Source organism: Branchiostoma belcheri, unplaced genomic scaffold (assembly GCF_001625305.1).
Source record: "Branchiostoma belcheri isolate BF01 breed outbred unplaced genomic scaffold, Haploidv18h27 scaffold1, whole genome shotgun sequence".
NCBI classification, from domain to species: Eukaryota; Metazoa; Chordata; class Leptocardii; order Amphioxiformes; family Branchiostomatidae; genus Branchiostoma; species Branchiostoma belcheri.
The window spans coordinates 3,721,319-3,744,925 of NW_017802379.1; the positions used below are offsets into that span (position 1 = coordinate 3,721,319).

General features: G+C 39.4%; 4 protein-coding genes across 6 annotated transcripts in view; 2 read left to right on the forward strand and 2 right to left on the reverse strand.

Annotated features, from left to right (window-relative positions):
- Positions 1-5,198, forward strand: part of LOC109464789 (beta-glucuronidase-like) — a 9,894-nt gene extending 4,696 nt beyond the window's left edge. Inside the window, exons 8-13 of the mRNA XM_019761865.1 lie at positions 191-369; positions 678-824; positions 1,097-1,181; positions 1,740-1,916; positions 2,350-2,485; positions 3,659-5,198. Of these exons, the coding sequence (XP_019617424.1) occupies positions 191-369; positions 678-824; positions 1,097-1,181; positions 1,740-1,916; positions 2,350-2,485; positions 3,659-3,786 (852 nt within the window). The 3' untranslated portion in view covers positions 3,787-5,198. The remainder of the gene's footprint in view (positions 1-190; positions 370-677; positions 825-1,096; positions 1,182-1,739; positions 1,917-2,349; positions 2,486-3,658) is intronic.
- Positions 5,186-10,252, reverse strand: LOC109464810 (mitogen-activated protein kinase 7-like). The gene is given in 7 exon segments (XM_019761886.1): positions 5,186-5,357; positions 5,625-5,797; positions 6,179-7,614; positions 7,617-7,726; positions 7,972-8,116; positions 8,119-9,681; positions 10,029-10,252. Coding segments are annotated over 5 exon segments (3,369 nt in total). The 5' UTR covers positions 9,625-9,681; positions 10,029-10,252; the 3' UTR covers positions 5,186-5,357; position 5,625.
- A 445-nt stretch (positions 10,253-10,697) lies between these two features.
- LOC109464778 (transcription factor NAI1-like) lies at positions 10,698-13,934 on the forward strand. The gene is made up of 4 exons (XM_019761854.1): positions 10,698-10,853; positions 11,430-11,792; positions 12,205-12,343; positions 12,646-13,934. Exons 2-4 carry the CDS (start codon positions 11,435-11,437, stop codon positions 12,713-12,715), a joined length of 567 nt encoding a protein of 188 aa, XP_019617413.1. The 5' UTR covers positions 10,698-10,853; positions 11,430-11,434; the 3' UTR covers positions 12,716-13,934.
- A 92-nt stretch (positions 13,935-14,026) lies between these two features.
- LOC109464755 (leucine-rich repeat-containing protein 43-like) lies at positions 14,027-22,562 on the reverse strand. Of its 3 annotated transcripts, none has more exons than XM_019761832.1 (15): positions 22,177-22,562; positions 21,797-21,839; positions 21,298-21,491; positions 20,894-21,004; positions 20,099-20,229; positions 19,861-19,981; positions 19,545-19,662; positions 19,035-19,279; positions 18,587-18,749; positions 17,983-18,063; positions 16,807-16,948; positions 16,394-16,538; positions 15,873-15,980; positions 15,276-15,485; positions 14,027-15,103 (listed from the first exon to the last, which is right to left on the reverse strand). In XM_019761832.1, exons 1-15 carry the CDS (start codon positions 22,270-22,272, stop codon positions 14,819-14,821), a joined length of 2,193 nt encoding a protein of 730 aa, XP_019617391.1. In that variant the 5' UTR covers positions 22,273-22,562; the 3' UTR covers positions 14,027-14,818. The 3 variants fall into 3 exon arrangements, with proteins under 3 accessions (XP_019617391.1, XP_019617397.1, XP_019617404.1); XM_019761838.1 differs by having other exon boundaries at positions 17,983-18,060; positions 22,177-22,561; XM_019761845.1 differs by lacking the exon at positions 17,983-18,063 and having other exon boundaries at positions 22,177-22,561.
- Between the last annotated feature and the right edge of the window lie 1,045 nt (positions 22,563-23,607).

The window sequence follows — 23,607 nt, forward strand, 5'->3', positions numbered from 1 at the left end:
CCAAAAATCCAGAAGTAGTAAAAACAAAATAACCTTTATTCAATGTGTTTCAAGTACTACTAGAACTGTGTGAAGTTTAGTTGTGGTGCGACCAAGCTATCAAAAGTTACAGGCATATGTATGAAATACTAATCATAGTATGCCATAGGCTGCCTTAACCCAACCGAGTATCTCTTATTTTTCTGTACAGATAAGAGGCAAGGGTCTTGACTACCCACTGATTGCCAAAGACTTTAACCTGATCAAGTGGGTTGGTGCCAACTCTTTCCGAACCAGCCACTATCCATATGCAGAAGAGATCATGGACATGTGTGACCAGCAGGGCATCGTGGTCATAGATGAATGCCCTGCCGTGGGACTCAAGACAAGGTCAATTTCTTAGTCTAAGATCAGAACAGTTGATTGGTCACATCAGTACTTAGTGTAATTGAAGCAAGTAACGTGGCCTGTCCTTGGTGCTGATTGGTTCATTGGCACTCACTTCAAATGAAGTAACCTGGTCTGTCCTTGGTGCTGATTGGTTCATTGCCACTCATCAAATATAAAGTATCATGGTCTGTCCTTGGTGCTGATTGGTAACATTTCCAGTCATTGGAAGTAACATGGTCTCTCCTTGGTGATGACCTACTAATGATGGATCATGAATAACTTATGAATGTAATTTTTTGTCTTTTCAGGGAGAACTTCAGCAACCAGACCCTGTCACACCACAAGGACGTGATGACAGAGCTTGTCAGAAGGGACAAGAACCGCCCCTCTGTGGTCATGTGGTCGGTAGCCAATGAACCGGCTTCCCAGCTTCCAGAGGCAGAGTACTACTTCAAGTAAGTGATGACAATGGAGAAGGTGTCTTGAATTTGCACTTTTTTTCACTGAAATTATAGTGTAAGATTCTAACTGCTTTTTCTATTGGTAAGTGTAGAAATCTTTTAGAACCTGAAACAGTTTTGATGAAATTTCTTAAGCAAACTATTGCAAATTATGCATCTATTACATGTTTGCCTCACCATGCACAAATTTACAGAAAGTTTACAGAAATACATAACAGTTGACTGTAGTACTTAGACTTTATAACATTGATTTCCCCATGTCGTAGGACTGTGATTCAACACACCAAACAGGCAGACAGTACCAGGCCAGTCACTCTTGTCATAAACAAGGCTTTTAATAAAGACAAAGGGGTAAGATTGTAAAAGCTAACTGCAAACAGCCTCTCACTGCTCTCTTAATCAGCAATGGTCACTGCCTTTTTGGTGGACTTACACTAATTCTGCTGCTTCCAACTGCTCTTTGGCAGACTTTGCTACCTATTGGTGACATGACTCCATGATTTCAACTGTAACATATGGCAACACCATCCCTTATAATTCTGCTGGCTTCAAATCCTTTGTTGAACTAAATGTCTACTCTTGGCTATCTAAAACTGTCAGCTGAAAATGTGCTCAATCATAATGGTAGGTGATTTTGATGATTCTATGATGAAAATTGTTGCATTGTACAGCTACCAATATTTGATCTGGCTTGTAAAATTAGGAACTAAGACATCCTGTTTGTTTGTTTGTTTCTTTCTTTCTTTCTTTCTTTGTTTGCGCAGTTAAGTCATAGTCTTTTGAGCCCGACTGACAGTGTAGTAGTAGTAGTAGTAGTAGTAGTAGTGGTGGTAGTAATACCAGTATACACTCACTATGCATGTTAAGTACACAAGTAGAGGTTCTCATAGTATCTGTACCCATCTCCAGGGCCAGTTTGCTGACGTTGTGTGCCTGAATAACTACTACTCCTGGTACCATGACATGGGTCATCTGGAGGTTATCCAGTACCAGGCTAAGTACAACCTGGAACAGTGGTACCAGACACACCACAAACCCATCATACAGACTGAGTATGGGGCTGACGCTATAGCTGGACTACACATGGTATGGAACACACAGTCAATGAAAGTCAAGAATCTTCAAAATAGCTTTAAGTAGTTTACAGACAAAATGCACGGAAGATGAATTGTGAGAGTATGGCATCTGCATGAGTATGAATACTTTCCATATGAAGGAAGAGTTCATTTCTTTCCAACACAAAAGATTGGATCAACTCAGATGAACTTTCATGCTAATGTAAGAGTACTGTCCAGTTTGAGTCTGGTAGACCTGAGCTTGAACTTGGTACTATATATACAGTATCTATATTCTATTTCTATCAACGTTTGCCACCAACTTAAGATATTTTACCATTTTCACATTTTCACATACTGTAAATTGTGAACTTTTCATGTTTCAACTTTGAAGTTCAAAATTCAGACTCACCTTCCCCCCTACTGCAATCTAAGCATTTAACTTTACAATCTCTCCCCAAAAGGACCCACCCCTGATGTTCAGTGAGGAGTACCAACAGGAAGTCATGTTCAACTACTTCAGCGTGTTTGACCAGTTCAGACAGCAGTACCTGGTGGGGGAGATGATCTGGAACTTTGCAGACTTCATGACTGCACAGAGTAAGTGGAATGAATTATCACTGTTACAGAAATGTACATGCATATGACCATTCTGAAGCTTCCTAAGGCCACAGTAATTTATTTCCTCGGTTCTCTTACAATTTGAGGTGAAAATAGAGAAAGAGAACATCATGAAAGCAGAGGCTGGGGGTGGGTGAACATCAATCTGGCTATGTGATCAATAATGATCACCAGAACATGTCTCCATATTGTTTTTCCAGTTTGGCATATCTTAAATTCATGTGAAAATCTTTTTGTTTTCTAGTTTGGTTTAATGTCATTAGTGTCATAAAATTCATGACTTAGTGTATGATTTTCAGTTAGATACTACACTTATTGCTGCAATCTTTGAGAAACTACAGTTGTCAACCCAGGAGCTAGAGTTTGCTTGCAAAAAATGGGGGCTGAAAGTTAACGCGGCTAAGTGCAAAGTCATTTCCCCTGAGTTAGACGAGGATGTAAGCATAGAGGGTTCCACGGTTGAAAAAGTTCAAGATTTTGTATTTTTAGGAAGTGTTATTCCTGGTACAACAAGCGATGTCAAGAGGCGAGTTGCCCTTGCTGCTTCTGCCTTTGGCAGACTCAGGAAAACAGTGTGGAATAGGTCTGATGTCAGTAGGCACCTCAAAACCCGTCTGTTACATGCCCTCATTTTCCCAATAGCAACTTATGCTTGTGAGACATGGACATTGAAAAAAAGTGATGAACAACTCCTATTGGCTTTTGAAATGAGATGCCTGCGGGCTATCCTGAATGTCTCATGGAGAGACCACATCAGAAATGAGGAAATCCGAGCCATGCTGGGAATGGAAAATACCATAATCGACGATATTCGTAAAAGAAGGCTGAGGTGGTTTGGTCACGTTCAGAGGAGACCCCCAGACTCTTTGGTGTATGGGGCCTACCATCAGGATTTCACAAACCCCAGACCTAGAGGTAGACCCCCTAAAAGATGGCGGGACCAGATAGTACAGGACACGGGGTGGTCCCTCAAGTACGCTGAACGAAAGGCTAAGGACCGTGATGCCTGGCGGGAAAAAATGAAGAGGAGCAAGGGGCCAGTCCTGGCCTAAGCATTTAGGCAGGCAGGTAGGCATATACAAGACCTTAAGTTCAGGAAACTTCAAGTTTCAGTAGTGTCTTCTGATGCATACATGCTTTCTCATTCTGCAGCTACAACCAGAGTCGCTGGGAACAAGAAAGGTATATTTACCCGCCAGAGACAACCCAAGACGGCAGCCTTTCTGCTGAAGGAGCGTTACTGGAAGTTGGTCAATCAGACTGGACCAGGGAACCACTGAATGAACACCAAGTCAACCTTTTCACAATGTCTTTCTCCCAAGCCATAGCGCAAGACACATGTGAATTTGAGTATCCCTCTTCATCTGAAAAAACTTTATGTATCTATTAGACTAACAACTTGGTTTGGAAAGAATCTATGGGAATTTTCTCTTAGGCCATCACACATAGCTGACTATGGCCTTCTCACAACCATGGTTGGGAGTTAGGCATAAGTAGCTTCTTTAGCAGTCTCTATGAGGAAGGCTTAGTAGGATTATAGTGTTTTTATGGTGTATGATTTCTATTTGTATTCAGTATTTTGACAATCAAATTTTTCTAAGGTGCAATCAGAGGAGCGAACTGGAGCTAGTATTAGCTTTCCAGTAGGGAGTCTTTGGAAAAAGGAGCTGCATACAAGTCATTTTGACTGAATAAAATATTTATTCATATTCTTCACATGTTGCAAGTTATACTTTTGCACAACTAACTATTTCAGTTTTTTTGTTGCTCTGAACTTTCAATAATTTCCCTTTAATGTGCCTTTGGAGGATACCAAACAATACACCACATTTATGGCATCTGTATTCCACAAAATGATAGTAGTAAAAATCATCATGTAACATATGTTTATCGAAAAAGCTAAAGATTCATAGGATTATACAGTGACCATTTTTTCAAATCAATTTGGAAAACCTAGGCAGCTACACATATATTGTAATCATCCAAGCTTCTGCATTAATTTTTAAACAAATGATAAATTCAAGGAAAACATGCACTATAACAGTAATCAACATCACCTGAGCCAAAGTACTGGTGTAGAGATATCATTTTCCTTGTTACATTATATAAAGCATTTATTTTCTACAATATATTGATCAATGACTGGCTGACAGTTCCACTGTGGACAGTATTCTCCACCTCCTGATATGTGTAACAAGTTATGACAGAAAGCACCACAATATGCTTTTACATGCGTATCTGTTTTCCATTAACGATTTTTGCGGTGACAGTATTAAGCTAAGTATGCATGGTGCAATTGATAAATTTCTAATATGTACATTTGTTTATACTTTGATAATGTTGATAAATACATTTGTAATAGATTGCAAATGTCTAATAAATTGTCAAAATACAACATTTGTAAGAGATGCCTTATTTACATGTACATGATCAAATGAAAAGATGAAATTAAACAGTATCAAATTTCAAGCAGTACTTTGTGATGGCTTCATGTTTTCCATTTTTTTATAGTATATAGTTACGGGTACCTTCACAATTTTTCTACAACAGTATGGTTATGATACTCACACTTTTTGCAATTGAAGAATTAATCTAATGCAGCAGGTAAAATACTGTGTTGTGAACATAATTATTATTCACTATAACTACTTTCCACCATTAACAAAATTCACAAAACAAGTCACCTGGCTAGTCTTCTAGTGTAGTCTTTGCATTGTTTCATTAACAAAATCTTATTTCCAGTTCTTAATGTCAGTGTACAATACTGTTATGTGATTATTTAACAGTTGAATGTCTGTTGAAGTCCTGCATTCCTGTGCAAGTTGCCACCACTTCAAGTACTAGTAGCAATCTGAAATGAAAACACAACCATAAAGTTTGTAAAGATGAGACCCAATAATCAAAGGACACCCTAAGTGGTAGACTTAGAATAATCTCCTTTTTGAGTTTCCATTCTTGTACTACAAATGATTTGTTACAAGACTCGTGTTAGTACATGTATATACTATGTTGTTTATCAAGCAAACATATACATGTACTATTACTACTATAGATTGTTAAATGTATAACTTACATTGTAATAGCCAAATAGGTCAGCAGAAGATAAGTGATACAGTACCTTATGACATCCTTTCAGAGTTGGAGAGGGGGAGGGGTGACCCCAGCACCATGGGTGAACCCAGCTCCAGCTCCTTCTGAAGGGCCTCCATGTCTTCTGGCTTCATGTCGTTAACTTCCAGCCAATCAGCAAGCAAGGATGCTGATAGGGGGGCGGAGTCACACTTCCCACTCCTGCACATCATGTGTGTGAGAAAAATGACATGTTTGTAGTACATTGTACATGTTTCATCATAATGGAGAATAGCAATTAGACAGCAATTTATCTGTCTATATTACAATATAGTAGATCCTATATTTTACCCCCACTTTAGTTTTTGTAGTAGAATTAACTTGCTTCTAATCTATAGTTAAAAAGGCTGCAAAGTGCTTTGACATGTATCAAAAAGTCGTTAAAAAAGACCTCCCTATGAAGTATAACGTTTCACAAAAAGATCTTGTTGAGACAGTTTTATCACAAATTTACACTTAGAAAAAGACAGTATCTATAAGTGTACAGTGTCCTCACAGAACACCAGGCAGGTAGTAAAAAATTTCAGGCGAAATATTACTTACCCACTATCCTTAGGCCCATTGAAGGATTCGTTGATCAGTTCGTCCAAGTCGCTCACCAGCCCAAGACCATAACCTGCCCCGCCCCCTTTTGGTGTGGAGGGCAGCAGCGGCGGTAAGATGTCCTCTACCTGTGACTTGGACAACTGGTGGACAAGAGATGCTATGTCTAAAGATGGATCCATGTTGGAGAAGGGGCCTCGGCTGTCCTTCTTTGCTGGACTTGTGTTTAGTGCTGTGGAACTGGGTCGAGACTTGCCTGGCTCAACTATGGTGGGGAGGGCAGCTGTCGGTTTCTCTGTGCTAGCAAGCCGGCGGTTTGAAACTGAAAGAGTTGTGGTAGATTGACAAGCTCCTGACATGGTTGAAGCTTGTCCAGCTGGCTGGGGTAAGACTTTAGAAGTGTTTGGACGTTCTACGAACACCTTGGCGTCCGGAGAGGTGTGAATGGTAGAGGGGATGCTGTCAAAGGTAACAACTTGCTCAAGAGGAGCCGGCTCAGGCTTGCAGCTAGTGTCGGTGCTCTTGGCTGGTGCATCTTGCAATGTCTGGGACCCTGCTATTGGCTGATTCATCACAACTGCTATTGGCTGTTCATTTGTCTCCATGGCAGCGGATTGTTGATCGCTTGCCATGGTAGACTGGAGTGGTTTAGTGGCAGGTAGCAGTGTACCTTGCCTTCCAAGTTGTGACTCTCCTATTTGGGGATTTAATCTTTGCCCAGACTGCTCCTGTGGCCATCCACTTGTGCTTGCGGAGGCGTTACTTGTCACCATGGAGGAGGAAATGTTAGCAAGGGAAGTAGCAAGTGTCGTTGGCTGGCTCAAAATCAACTGTGCATGAGACCCTGGGACAGAGATCAGGTGCACCCCTACACTAGACTGTGATGACACTGGTATGGTCACGATCCCCATGTTGGTGTTACTTGTAAACATCTGCACATTCGATCCTGACGAGGATGTTGGTATGGGATTTTGCACCAATTGGCCAACAGTCTGTCCCGAGCTTGATGGCTGAATCTGCACATGCTCCTGTCCTACACCTGCTATAGACAGCTGCATCTGATTTGTCATCACTGCAGTAGAGCTACTCTGCACAGACATGAAGTTACCCTGCAAGAGTGGTGCCTTCATTGCCAATTTACTGTCTTGCATCTGATTGGCTGAAGCAGATGCTCCTTGAATTTGATTGGCTGCCACAGAACTGCTGCTGCTGAGTAACCTCCCTGATTGGCCAGGAGTTCTACCAATGGGATTGCTGCCTGCTTGGTCACAGGTATTTGTTCTGGCAACTTCCTTCTTCAGTGCATTCAGCTCTATGATGTTGCCTTGAATTGTGTTTTGCTCTTTTGGCTTCTGTTGTCTCAGTTTGCTCCATCTGTCAAGCAGCTTTTTATCCTCATCACTTAGCTTGACCCCTTCTTGTGGGGCTTTATTCTTCAATTTTTCTGCCGTTCTAAACTCTTCATCTGCCTTTGTCTCCTCTTCTCTTCCCTTTCTCTTTGCCTGTCAATTGCTGTCACCTTCTTCTTTTCTTGATTTTCAGAGTTTTCTGGAAAACAATACATGTACTCTCTGTGAACTTCCTTATACAGCAAATAGCATTCAATCTTCAACTGCACCAATCACCATGTTACAAATTTTGAAATGACTCAGGTTAAGTGGTAACAAAAATGTTTTTTGAAAGAAAAATTTGGATAAGCAGCAAGTTGTTTTATACATATTTACCTCTAGTATACATCTCATATTATATGTAACATTAACCACATTGTCACATAATCACAGAAGCGAACTTACTGTCTTGTCCTTTTCTCAAGCTAGCCCGGAATGCTGAGTTCAAGATGGCTGCCTTGATGATAGCCTTGGTATCCATGGAAACACTCTTTTTGGGCTGTTCCACCTTCTCTGGGGCGGGGATGTCCTCCTTATCTACTTCTTTGCACCTGCATCAGATTGCTCCTCGGGAATGTCTTTGATTTCTGCTGAATCTTTTGCGCTGAGCATAACAACATCTGTTGAACTTGAGCTGGTTGTAGAGAGGGCAGAGTTAGAGGGCAGGACTTGTGGAATGTTGGGAGTAGGACGGTTGGGACTTACGTTCTGCTTGTTACTTGACAGAACCTCAAGCGGTTTCTTGAAGATGTCGGCGATGCATGTGTCTGTCACACTTCTTGTCATTGTCTTTTTCTTAGGAATGCAGCCACCTTGTGCCTGTGAATCAGTGCTCTCTGTCTTGAATGAAGAGCTTGAATTTGCTTGAAAGAGAGAACTGATTGACGACTCGGATGGTACTTTTGGCACAGGGCGAAGACAAGCATTCAAGGCTACCTTGCTGATTCTCAGTGTTGGAGACTTCTCGTATTCGTCAATTTCGCTTAGAATTGCCTGCCTGATTTGGTCTCTTGTCATTGTCTGTCTCTCAAAGTCGAAATCGAATGCAGGGATGCAGATTGGTTCGTCGTCAGGATCGTGGTACTTGGACAAGTACGAGTGAGAGAGAGCATCTTCAACTGAAATTCGCTCTTTGGGATTGAAGTTGAGCATCTTGGAGAGCAAACACAGTGCGTCTTTGCTCTTCTGTGGATACAGGACACTCCACGGGACCGGCCTTCGCTTGGGGATGTTAGACATGTAGTGTCGGACTCTTTCCGCAGTCACTGATTGGATGATGCTGTCTGGAGGCGTGCCCAAGACGGACATGATGAGATTCAGCTGGTTCAAGTAGTTCTTCCCTGGAAAAAGCTGCTTCCTACCCAACATCTCTGCAAAGATGCAGCCAACCGACCACACGTCTATTGCAAAGGTGTACTCATTCAGAGAAAGCATTAGCTCGGGGGCCCTGTACCACCTAGTAGCGACATACTCTGTCATGAATGCCTTGTAGTCACTAGGGCTTGACGACACCCCCCTTGCCATGCCAAAATCACCAATTTTCAGCTCGCAATTCTCGTTAACCAGGAGATTGCTTGGCTTCAAGTCTCTGTGCAGAACATTGGCAGAATGGATATACTTCAAGCCGCGAAGAATTTGGTACAGGAAGTACCGAATGTGTTCATCCGTCAAGTCTTGGTCAGAGTGAATAATGTGGTGCAAGTCACTTTCCATCAGGTCAAAGACAACGTAGACATCTTTTACGTCGTTTGTCTTCGCGTCGGCCGGGCGCAAAACCTCGTGGATCCCTATCACGTTGTCGTGCTTGAAATGTCGCAGTATCTTCAGCTCCCTGTACGTCCTCTTGGCCGTCATCAACACGTCGAAAGCGTTTGGTATTTTCTTGATGGCGACTTTCCTGCCGTTCTTCTTGTTGATTGCCGAGCAGACGACGCCGTATGCGCCGATGCCGATGTTCTCGACAGGGGAATACTTGCTGTCCACATTGAAGCTGATGTCCAGGCTTCGCTTCTTGAGGAAGCTTCGGTTCTTGGACTCCACTGTCTCCGAGCCCTGCATGGTTGCTCTGAATGGCAATGACCTAGATCAGGTCAACACATGTAACTTAAACCTGGCCTGAAAAAAATGTAATGTAATTTTAATGTTTGAACATGCATTCTCATCCGATCATAGTTTTACATCCGTAGAGGCAATTTGTTTTTTGATCAAGTAATCGTAATCAGTGACATAAGGTTTACAATATGTTTCACCAATTTTCGAACTCACCTTTTAAATTGACACTATTCACATTTTAAGTTATAAGAAAAAGACATTTCGTAACGGTTTGTATTGGCACATATTCCGATGTGTTGCTTGGATGATTTTCCCACTTCGAGAGCACTGCGATAAAAATGCACATATTTTGCCTTGCCACCCCCCTCCCCCATACATATAGACACACTGAAATATGACAGGTTACCTACCTAGAGACAGGTCCCAACAAGTCTGCTGAATTTCTACAACATCACGAGAAATTGGAAGTTTAATCGCACTTTTGCCTCCATCACGAAGACCTTATGTTTTTCCTTAATTAAAGAAAATAGCGATCTGAACCGCAGAGCCCTAGTAAACCGAAAAGTCCCCCCGACTTCGACTTCACTTCCGCGTTCAAATGAGAGCCGCCATTTTATATACCCCTACCTGGGCACCTAAAAATAGACACAACGTAGGGAATACGTCATCACTGACCAATCAGAGCACAGCTCTGACGTCTGTAGGATTTTACATTTCACCAGTCCCGGTTTGTATCATGGGTCCAACATTTTGGCGTAGTCTTATATGATTTCATTTGATGCTAAATTCATGTGTTTTCTACAAAATTGATGGTCGAATAAGAAGTTTTGGCTCAAAATTTGAGCCAAAATCTGTAGACTAGGGCGCTACCACTATTTGGAAGGGTATGAATTACAGCTCCTATAGCATAACTTATTGGTTCCATAACGTTCTATTTCATTTTATAGTTAAATTATCATAATTCATCGTGAATATGAAAAGTTATGCAGTCCCCAATGAGCATATCTGATACCTTATTGGTAATTTTTATTCAGTAAATAAATAGCTTATGTTACACCCCTATTCAGCAATGGGGTAAGCCATATTCAAAATGGCTGCCAGTTGTAACAAATAGACTTTTTTCTTGAAGTTGATAACTTTTTTTTGCAAACAATTCTTGTGTCACGATATTAGCGTAGGTTGGTGTCACGCAGTATGAATCTCATTGATGTCCTGGTATGATTAATCATTACAAGGTAAGAAAAGTTACCATATCTGTGTTCTATTGAGACGATATTTCCAGGGAAGCGTCTTTCTTCTTTGTTCTAGTTTCTTTGTCTTGGGTCTGGACCGGGTTTTTATCTTCAGCCACGTTAGATATGTGTGTTGTAAAACAATAACAACTGTTGCACAACTGTTGAACTTCAAGGACTATATAATGTAGACAAATGGAGACAAAGAAGTTTACAGTTCTTCAGGCAGGTATTTTAAATTTCCTGCCTAAAACTAGTAAAAGTAGTGAAACCAAATCGTACTTCTAATACTAATACTAGTATTTTTTTTACCTTACTTATAAGTATTAAACTTTGAAACATTAGTCCTTATTTTTCTGCAAACAAAAATTATTAGAACACTTTACTATCCCATTTTACCTGTCCTCCTCAATACTTAAGTACAATATACAATGTATATCATAAAGCTAAATAAAGTATTGTTTGGACCATCACCTGATGATATACCTTGTGTCTTACATGTACATGCAATAAAAAAAGTAACATGCATTTTTGTATCCCAACTGTACTTACCGCCTTTCGATGTTGTACAACTTGTAGTCAAGATGAGCGGTTCTTCCGATCACGAGTCTACATCCGACCCTGGGACCAGCGGTTCTTCCAGCGGCACCAGTACCCCCAGTCTGGAGCAGGAGGATTCCAACCCGCCTCCTACAACCACCGGGCTAGACATCACCAAGGAGGAAGAAAAACTCAACCACAACAGTTTAGAGCAGCTAGACCCCAACAGGAAAACTCCTGACTTGGAACAGGAGCATGAACATGTACTGCTGAGAAAGGCAACTCACAAACTCTCTGAGAAGAAGAGGAGAAAAGCAATTAACAAAAGATATGATGACCTGAAGAGCCTGTTGCCTGGCATGAAGGGACTGACTCACAGCAAGCAAGTCATATTGAAGAAAGGTGTTGTTTGTTTGTTTGTTTGTTGTTTTTGCTGTGAAAAACTTGAGCATGCAGTGCCCTTGTTGCCTTGTTTAGAAAGGCCATAGACTATAAAGTAATACAAAAGTTTGAAGCAACAACATTCTCATGCCAGTTTTGAAATAGACAAATTTAAAGAAAAAGTTAACGATTTAGTAGATTTAAGTTCACATAAATTTAAGAAAGGACTGTAAAGCCTGTAGTAGCCCTATACAGTATTTCAACTTGTATGATAGTGACCAACATCAGAGACTCTTGTTCTGTTTTACATTTTTCCGTACCATATGAGCAAAAAAAGCAATACTAGTACCATTCATTAAGTAAACAGTGTGTAATGTATCATATGTTTCGGCAGAACACACCAAAACTATAAATATATGTTCTGTCCTTACAGCTTTCCACTATGTTGAGAGCTTGAAGGCTGACAGTCGACTGAATCAGGGAGTGATAAGAGAGTTGGCCATTGAGAGGGAGAGGAACATCGCACTAGAGGCAGAACACAAACATTGGCAGGAGAAACTACAACTTCTCAGGTGTGTATGTGACTTGCAAATTATAAGTGTGGCTACGACGTAGATGTACCAAACCAGCTGATAATTTTCCTTTTGAAATATTATGAATAGAAGAAATCAAAACAAGCTGCTGATTTTCCATAGGAGCACATTTCAACTGCTAGGACTGCTTTCTGTAATAGAATTACAGACATGTTGCTATCCTCATTTTAACTATAAGAAGCTGTTGCAATGCATGGAACCAGTAAAGTACTTTGTGACTGTTTTGTACCTTGAATTATCCAGTATTATGCCATGACTGATTGTTGGATTTTCCCTCACAGACAGCAGAAAGGTTTGCCACCTCTAACACCTGAGGAGCTACAGGGGGTCATGTCAGGTGCCATCTCATAGGTCCAGGTTCTCACATGGGAAGACTCTCAACTGATTCAACTTTCAACTCAACCCTTTTGGACCCTAGAAAATATCAATTGTCCTCCAATTAAATTTCACTGCAGCTGCCATTTATAGTTGCATGTACAATGTACATGTACATTATTGTACTTCATATTCATAGTTTTATATGAAGAAAAAAAGTTCAGTGATGACTTCTCATGATTGGTAAAATATTGGGCAAGGATATCAAAGTTTATTTGTGATCTCTTACAAGGATGTTGTTATGTTCTATAATCCATAGTTCTGACAATGGTTTTATAATTCTGCAGTGACCATTACAATTCAGACATGTCAAGACATGTCTCATATTTTGTAAACCTGTGGTGTACCAAAACTATACTATTCTTAGCTTTACTGTACACCAACAATACTATATACAAAACAGCTATAGTGGCTCTATGTTCGCTTTTTCTATACTATGTATAGACTTCGTGGTTTCTTATAAAAAGTATATATTTTGTAACAATTATCACTGGTGTGGTGAGATAACTTGCAGTACTTACTTACCAATATCTGTAAAATATCTGAATGATTGATCATATGTGTAGCTGGATATTTGTAAAGGGATCATTGGTGCCAAAGTAGTGCTTTTTGTCTCTTGTTATATGAAATTAATTTTTACAAATGTAGAGTATATGGGTGAAACGTGTTAATGAGCCAAGTGGCAGTAATGACAAAGACAATTTGATTCTTAAGATTTTACTTCCCCAGTAGTCCATTTGTAATTGTATAAGTCCAGGGACAATGAGGGAGGCAGTCTGAACAAATTTTTAGATCAACAGATTAGGATGCACCCCATTGACCATGTCATGATCATAGGTGACAGGATACATGTAGATAACAGATTCAGGTTTAGCACCCCCTTTCTCAGTCACACTCTTTTTGAGATTTTCAAATTAAATAGCCCTTTGTATCTATGCTATGGACAATCAGCCAGCAATATGTGGAAAGTACTCCATTTTATCAGTTTTACTGTAAATATCAATATGACATTTTGTATGGCACCAACTATTTTTTGCTGGAGATGGAGGCATTCCTTTGTTCAAAGTATTGCTGATGATATTATTTGTTTTTACTGCATTACATGTTGTGAAGTTTTTGTTTGGCTTGTATTTGTAATCTATCACCTTCACATGATTTATACATACAACAAATACATGAATTTGAACATGGCTGATATTTGCACTTCATTGTCATTTGTTGTCTTCTTCGGCTCACTTTTTTTTTTATATTTTCTCACCGTAAATAATTTGTCTTGCACCCTATGGTGAAGCAGTAACAACCAGAAGGGGCTGATTTGATATACCAGATATAGAATTATTTCTTATTGATTTTAATAATCGATAAGTAACTTCATTGAGTTAACTTTAAAGTTACAAGTTACGCACAATTATAACAAAAAGGCATAACTTTGAATACAAAATTGGTTTATTTACACAAAAAAATCTCATGATTGTCAAGTCTGTCATAAAACCATTTTCTATCATGTACATAAAATAGATACAATTTGCCTTGTGGTACACTTTGCTTTCTAAAATATGTGTAGTTTGTGTCATGTTTACATACCATGTAAAATTCAATCACATATTATATATGTGTGTATCAACACCTTTTTTCGAAATTTCCATAAAGACTATATGGAATAGTAGAAGTGCATAAGGGTTCAACTTTGTTCCTTTTTTTGCTATTACAAAAGGTCCAAGTTTTACATTATAGATTATACATGTTTTTCACATGCCATGTCTAAATATACACAATATACCATTTATGTACATTTAATATCCAACAAGACCAACATAACTGCAAATTACATGTAAGTGTCTGACCTTGTAGAATGCACTTCAAATCAAGTCTTAAGAGTTTTCTGGCAGCTTCAAGCATTTTCAGCATGGCTAAAAGAGGAAACCATATATATACATGTACATGTACTTTCTTCAAAATCAAATCTAAGTAGATGTCTAGGTTTAAAAACAGAGTTGCAATGGAGTACAGACACCATCATTAATGGACAAAACAAAACCAGTACTCAGTACTATGTAAAACGTTATTTAACAGCAATGACTATGATGCTGTAATCAACTGTGTTTCAGTCCTGGTCTCTGTTTTACTCGCCCCCATACTGTCCGCAGCTGTCTTCCACTGGTGCAGTTTGATTTTAAACTGCACGGTGAGAGGGGGAGGGGGGAGTTTCTCTTCTTCATCATCACTCTTCGCTGCTCCGGAGCCAGGTCTCTTCTTGTCTCTGGACTCCTTCCTGCTGTCCGGCTTCTTCTCTTTGCCCTTGTCCTTCTCTCGTTTCTTGGCAGAGGGCGTTCTTGCTCTCTTCCCACCTCGAGATTTCTTGTCCTGTAAATTTAGGAAGAGAAAAGTCTGAGAACATCACTTTGTTCTAATTATGTCTGTCAAGATGATGGACTTGAATGAAAATAATTTTGTTCAATGACAGAATTATGGATGCTAGCTATATCCATTCCTGATGACCATTTACACATGTATAGTTCACCAACAAATGTATTACCTTCTTGTCAGATAAGGTCTCCTCCTCTTTAACTTCCTTCACTTCCACCACTTTTTCCAAGGTGTACTCCCCGTTCAAAGTGGTTTCTCCCTCCAGCATCTGTTCCAGAGATAGACTGTAGGTCCCCAACACTCTGGTCTCAGGGGGGGAGTGCCTCAGTTCAACCCCAGGGGTCTTCTTCTTCTTGTCTGATGTGCCACTCTTCCCTCCCTGTGGTAGATCAATTCAAAAGAAATCCCAGTAATCATGTATTTCCTTTTAATTGCATTTTTCTGAAGCACATATCATTTAGTTCCCATGGTTAGTATGCATGTCTGGATTACATTTTGCTTGCTTCATTCAACAGCCCCATCCAGGACTGAGTGGTAGACTGGTAAGTTATAATGGCAATTGCAAGCTATGGGCAGAAAATGTGGTTACAATGTCTATCAATACTTCTGTCATCTGCATTCTGTGGTCACAAGTCTTAAATCATAGATCAATATTGGGAATACATCTACAACCTGGACATACACACACTTTGCCATCATGGCTCGAAGGACCATATACTTGTGCCTCATATGTTACAGCCAAGTGATATTATGCATAATTTCTGACCTTGTCCTTGCCCTTAGTCTTGTCACTCTTGGCACTCTTCTCCCTCTTCTTGTCCTTTGACCCAAGGTTGGTCCTCTCCTCATCTTCATCAACTGGCCAGGACAGGACCTATTCACATAACAGTCAATCAATTACACTTTGCAAAGACTGATGATTGCAGATGACACACAGAAGAGATGGGAGGTGATACATGTATGTGTCTGGTGGACTGTACACAGCAGGTCTGATAGCAACTGGTGTTGGAATCTACCACACAATGATTGTCCCTGACTCTCCAACATGGTTGAGGATGGGACTAGCCAAATAAACAGGTACAGGTACAGGCACAGGTACAAGTATAGGCACAGATCATTGGGAAGGCAGCTTCTAACATTAATAGTTTTCTTATAATCCAAGCCTTACAAAGGTTTACATTTTGTAAATAGATGTAGAATCATCCAGCTGCTATCATACATTCTGCAATGATTATTTATATTATGTTACCTGGACATTTTATTCACTATTATAAAGTGACATCCTACCTTTTCCTCTATGAGAGATATCATCAGCCCCTTCCTTAGGAAGTCCCTTAGTCCCAGCAGGTTGTCCACTGTTATCTCCTGTTCATACTCCATGGGGATTTCTGCCTCTACCCAGGAGCGCCCTTCTGTCTTCACCTGCCGTAACCTGCAGTTCAACAACAATCAGTAAGATGGCACTTCCAATCAGTACACTATGTAATGCAGAATTTCACCGAAATTGCAAAACTATATATAAATATAGAATTTGCTTTTTTTTTTAAAATATGTCTTATGAACAGTCTCAATTCTTACTTGGGATAAATTATTTGAATAAAAATGAATTGAGTATAAATCTTTTCTGAAAACTTTTCACTCTTAAAGTCTAAAGTTGTTTTTACACAAATTTCAGGTTAGACTGGGATTTCCGTACGTACGTGTAAGTCCCTTGTGTGGGGTCTTCCTCAATGTTTTCTGGTGGTGCATTAGACAGTGTGTCACTCACAGGACCCTCCACTCCCTCTGCAGTTGTTACCACAATGGATGGCTCATCTCTTGTTACTAGTATTCTTTCACTTCCTAACAGAACAAAAAACAAATCATCAGCTGAGTACAATACAATATGTTCCACAATCCTATAAAAAGTACTTTTAAATTGACCATGTCTCTATATGCTACAAAATATATACTTTCTAACTCCAATGTACATGAATGTTCTGCTGCTACATGTACCTTTCTGTACCTCATACCAAGAAACTTCATGTCCTTCAAAATTAAGTCCTTTTAGTGTCAGCTATAAGCCCAAGACTTAGTCTAATAGCATTAGTATTACATAACTGAATACAATGCTATGAAAAATACATTTCAATATATAACGTGACATCTAATTGTTGGCATCTTAATGATTGTATATACTATAACTACAAATATAGTGCTTTTAAGCCAAATATTCTGAGCTTGCCTACTATTGCATAGAAACATCCATGGCATGCACAATATGCACTAAAAGCAACTGTACAGATACTAGGCATGTATTTCTACTTTGGTGCTACAAGCCTGCCATTGCCAAACATTTACAATACATGTACAATCATTTGGGTATCAGATGTTCAAGCCAAGCGCTGACATTAGTACATGATCATATGACACTGTGTAACTGTAAGATTATCAATGTCTACCTGCCTATGTACACGTGCCTAGGCCAGATATATTAAACAATATGCCATGTACTATTGATTCTATGCATTATTTGTCAGAGATTGGTACTGTAACAACTTAGGGTCTATAGCTATCACTATAGGAATGCATTTCATTGGAAGCCATGCATCTGCCTAATTAAAAGACATGCTATTGTACATGTTCTGGCAATACAGGCCTTTCTTTGATGTCATAATGACTTGTGAATCTCCTGGCAGACATGTTGGAGTACAGTTGCTGTATAGCAACATGTTGAGGTGTGTAACAGACATACAGACTGTACACCAACATGGCAAAGATCATGTCACATGAAAAGCCTCTATACCATCTTCAAAAAGCCATATGCATCTACAAGCCTTATATCCCTGCAAGCACCTGTGAAAAGACTACAAGTTTGAGAAAACTTCAGGGTTTACTTGGGGTCAAGGTGGGTTCCAGTTCTCCTCCTCCAGGTGTGGTTATAAATATGGATGGTCTGGCCTCCAAGTGATCGTCTGCTGAGAGAGAATGTAGCACACACACACACACAGCAAACGTTGTTTGGTAAGTACATGGTAGAATGTATGGTATATAGAACTGACGCTGATTCAACATATGACAATTACCTTGAACCCCTTTAACCTTTTCTCTGCTACTTGAAAGGTTTATGGCACCAAATTTGTATTGGTTACAGGGTTAGACAGCAGGAAATGTATTTTATTATTTTTATTGGCAGATTGAAAGCAATACATTGTATAAGAAATATATAGTCTCATAATGTGACAAGAAGAAATAAGTATGTAACGACATGAGGAAGGCAACAGCCAGAGGCTGCCAAAACATTACACAGAAAATTACATGGTTGTGTCTAGTAGAGGATATATGAATTTCAAAGTATACTTCATAAGTACATGATTTCTTACATTCTACAATGAGTCAGTACAATATGAACTTGAAAATAAATAAGAACCACAGACAAGTCTCAGATGGTCTGAGAATACACAATAATTCACAAGAATTTGTCAGCTCTTTAAATTTTACCTTTGGTCATTGGAGGTTCAATGCTTTCTGCAGTTTGTGGAGGGATATCTGGGATGATGGGCCTGCGGTCCCCGGGAAACTTGGGCTCTTCCATTTCTGGCGGTGGCTCCTCTAGGATGGGTTCTCTCACAGAATGTTCCATTGACATGGGAGGGGGTTCAGGCTTTGGCAAGACAAAAAAGATGGCCAATGAATGGCTTTCATCAGTTTCAGCATATTGCTATTGCTACATGTACAATAGAATGTTATTAACTTAACTCTCTACAAAGAAGAGCCAATACTTATCTAACGCATTGGAAATATTTCAATCTTTTAAGGTACTGTAGTGAAGACCATTGGCAAACTATCAGTACTGAACATGAACTGTACTCTACTGAATGATTACTGACAGTGACTAGTAGCTTTCTAAATACTGTAAAATATCAATTATTAGACTTGAAGTACTTACAGATTCTAAACCAGTAACCACACTGTCTCCGGCAGTATCCAGAGGCCCAAACCCCCGAGAGTCATCCAACAGTAGCCCCACCGCAGTGCTGGGGGTGTCGTCCACAAACTCATACACCACATGGTACGTCTTGGTCACTACAGGAAACTCCGGCTGGTCCTCTGTAGGCTGCAGCTCCTCCGGCATGGGGACTCCCTTCACTAGGTTAATACTCACGGTGACCTTAGCTTCATCTAGTATCACCTCTGTGGAAAGAACGCATTCATATTGGTACAGTTTCTATCAATTTACTTGTAAAACTCAACTGTTATGTCCACTAGGTCATGTACCATACTTGAGATGAAGTCTTCCTCAGGAAGACCATAATAGGTTTGACCAAAAATTTAGTTTACTTTTAGTCTTTGATCACTGAAGGTCTCAAAGAAGAGGAAACTTTCCTGCAACTTTTAATACCTATAAATGTGTTTTGGTTACAATTTACATGGTTTAGTATAATAACTCAGTGTATACCTTTCTTTTTGGCAAGTCCCTTGAAGCGGTGCCTCTCATCAGCACTGATCCTCTGGTCATCCAGGATACTCAGTTTCTTCAGACTGTCAATAGTGTAACCTCTGTAACCTGGGACAAGCTGTGGGCAGAATATACTATTTATTAGATTTCTTTAGCTGTGGGCAGGATATAAAGTTCTTAAATATTTGATATACAAGTATTTGATTCACTTTCTCAGCTAATAATTATTGTTGCTGAAAAAAAAGTTACAATTGTGTTAATAATATATAAACAGTTAGAACTTAAATGTCATCTACCAGTAGCAAAAACAACTTACAGCCAGAGGGTTTCCCTGTAGCACCAGGTTCCTGAGTTTGGGAAGTTCTGACACTTTCCTGACAACGTCTAACAAGTCACTCAGGTGGTTGAAGCCAAGGTCAATGGACAACAATTTTGGCCTGGAAAATAAGAAAAACATCTTAAAATCAGATCAACCAAATTGCAGCAATTACTGTGCCTTTGATTTAGGATTTGTAGAAAGCAATGAAAAATATTTTTTGAAGTCCTAGACCTACCAGTAGTGTCCTGTGAGGTACTCATCGACATCTGTGATGTGGTTGTACCCTAACCCCAGATGGAGCAGGGGAGGAGGCTGAACACACAGGGAGTCCAGGGTTCGGATCTGGTTGGCACATAGTTCCAATACCTGTCATATGAAAAATATACATCTTTGGCATTCCAGAATTTTTTTTTCAGTTGATAGTGAGCCCTGTCTTATTTCTAGAACTGCTGATAAAACTAGTAACACGTGTACAGCAGTGCCTAGTTCCATATGGTATTCTTTGCCATACTAGTATATAAGAATGGTTTATTTGAAGTTCCACTCATAGATGTCACACTTGCAGTCCTAAGACTGAATTATGGTAACAGTACATACATACATTATCATGGACTTATAACAATTATTACTGAAGGTTAAAAATTATGAATTACAACTACAATTTATGTAAGTGTACAATGTATAATAAAACTAGTAAAATGCGTTGGTTAAAAGATGGACATTCATGTACTATATCGAATTATTAAAATCGAATTATAAAAATATTTCCAAGTATATAGTCTATGTTCAAAATGTAGCTGAAGGATTGTTTGAAGTTTCATATAAAAACTTGTCAATTCCTCCTTTGTTGTCTTCCCTGAATACTAGTACTAGTTACAAATGATTTACTCCTATGTGTTAGTGCAGTACATGTATTTTTTTATCTCTCATTTTTTCTACATATCTACTAGTATTCAAGTCCCTTTAAGTAGACAAAATGCATATCATGCTCTCTTTTCTTAAGCTTTTTCATCACACAAGAACTGCTGACCTCTAGGTTAGGAGGCAGGTGTGTAGAGTTGACATGTTCCAGCAGGTTGACACTGAGAGTCAGCTCCTTCAGGTTGGGAAAACCCAGCAAACCTGCATCTACTTCTGTGATCTGTAAACATCAACACGAAAACAAAATGTTTAAAGTGGTAAAAAAAACTTCTAAGATTTGGTTTGCTACTGGACATTTTGTTTCATTATCATAGCATTAGGTAAATTGGTTATGATGTGAGGTAGTTCATAATGTCAACTCAATCAAAGGTTGATTAAACTATTTCATAATTTCAATTCAATCAAACTTTAATGTTAAATCATTTCAAAGACTTATATTATGTATCAATTTGGTGTGCTCTAACTTCTAAACCTTGTAGAATGCAACCCAAATAGAACTCATATCATATTCACCTGTTTGTCAATAATTTTCAGTGTTTTGAAGAACTTCATGATGAATTTCTCGTCGATGAGCCAGGGAGACTTGACGGCGAGCTCGCGTAGTTCCCGCGCCTCGTTACTCCAGCTGCAGTCGATGTTCCACGGCGAGTGTTTCAGCGTCACAAACTCCTCCAACGTCTCTCGGTGCTCAATCTGCACATTGTAGTCTGAATTGAAGGGGTTGAAAATGGTGACTTATACAGCCCCATTGCATCTGCTTTTACAAAAATTATGTATTTCTGCACTGGACTTTTGATACACCATGACTCCAACATTTGTAACCAAATATTCATTAGTAGCTTTGAATTTACAAAACATTCACAAAAAATTACTCTCAGTCTCCAGAAGTTAAAGTTCAAATATGAATTTGAAAAATATTTCATAATACGATGTTGGAAAACATGGTCGAATTTAAATAGATTTAAAAGTAGTTGTGAAAGATATTGATGTTGAAGGTTTATGTTTAACATACCTCTGGTGGTGACTGCAGACTTACTCTTGGCCTTACTGTCTCTCTGGAAGAACCAAATAAATCACTTCAACATCCAGATTATTTCATACGAATTATCCCTCTAGCAAATCACTACTTTCGCCATCTTTGCTATATATGAGACTCAGTGCCTTGCATGTTGAGCTAAATGTTGTTTACGTTTGCTGGAAAGCCTGTTTCTGTAGTTGATAAAACCGCATTTTCGTTATATCTGTACGTCATCATCGATCAATGGACAATTCTTACGTCACTTTCCTCTATTCCCGAACTTCATAATGCACGAAATCAAAGAAATTCGAGTAGGCGTGGCGACCAACGACAAGTGTCAAACTTTTGTTTTCCTACTTCTTGCCACAACTTACCCACGAGCCGAGCCCGCACGGGAACTCCCGCAGACACAGCCCTCTCAGCTGCTTCTCAAAGGCGTTGAAAGCTAGCACAGACTCTGTTTCTGTCATTGCACTGAAATACTTCCGGTAACTGTGTTCGTATCCGCCAAAAACATCAAAAATCCGAAAGGTTTTTGCTGCGAAACTTTCTCTTAGCAACCAGACGCCATGTTGTGGGGTCAAAGGTCATATTTACATGACAAGGGAATGCTGGGAAATACAAGCCAGATACGCGGGAACTTCAAATAGTAGCGATATGGTAGCCTGACTTGTACGTCTGTATTGTGTTAGCCTGTATGTAAGTACTTTTTGATGGAGAAAAGGAGCAAAAAGGAACCAATCTCGGTGAATGTCTTTCCTTAAGAAATAAAGTCTCTAAACGTATCGTTTTAGCCTTGCAGACCATTTCTACCTCCATGGTATGTTCAACATTTATTCTTCTAGGTTAAAAAGTAACCAATGAAAATGCTCATACTGTTCATCATATATATTTTTCAATAGCTTTCCCCTGAAGTTAGCATTGTGTTTTGAAGCCTTCTGAAGGCATAAGTACTTTCTGATTACGTGATAAATTTCTTTTAAATTTCGATAGGTCAGCCAACAGCATTCAATAATATTGAAGATCGGGAGCAGCTTTTCTCAACATACTTTCACAGATAGAATCGATCTTTGAATTTTCATTGTTTTATTTCAGAAATGAAATGAGAATATTCTTATCATTTGTGTAGTTTACTTGCGCAACGTGATATGGCCACACAGGTATAATGTAAATAGTTATAATAATTCAGTGTTACACAGTGTATAAAACGAGACAAAACAACATAATACAGTGTGTATACATGTATGGTTATCGTGTGTTAATGAAAAATAGCATTAAACGCCGCCATTTTTTCTAACATACCAAGTCTCTGGACAATAGGCGTAGAACACGAGCTATGCAGCGAATTTTTCCTTTTTTCCCCGTCTTTTTCGCGTCTGGAACAACCATATGCATGTCAGACCTTTCTATCAGAAAGACAGGCTTTCCTTACGTGTTTTGCCGACATCACGATGCAAACTTTCATGGAGGTTACTGTTTACAAAATTGTCGGTCAACTTCAGTTTTCAAAGAACGTCAATCACTGGGGCACACACAAACAAGTAACACGTGAGAAGAGTCTAAAGTCTTTGTGTAAGAGTGAACATAATCCTTGCACCGTGGTATCGAATTTCGGCCTGTACAAAGACAGTTATGCAAGGGAGCTCGGTAAGACTAAAATACCCTGTAAGACGTCACACACAGATAAAAATTCACAAAACTGGAGACTAAGAAACACATGCGGCAACTACAATCACAATCCATCGTTACCTTACACTAATAGAGTATTTTTCTACATCAATTTCATATGGATACGATGCATTTTT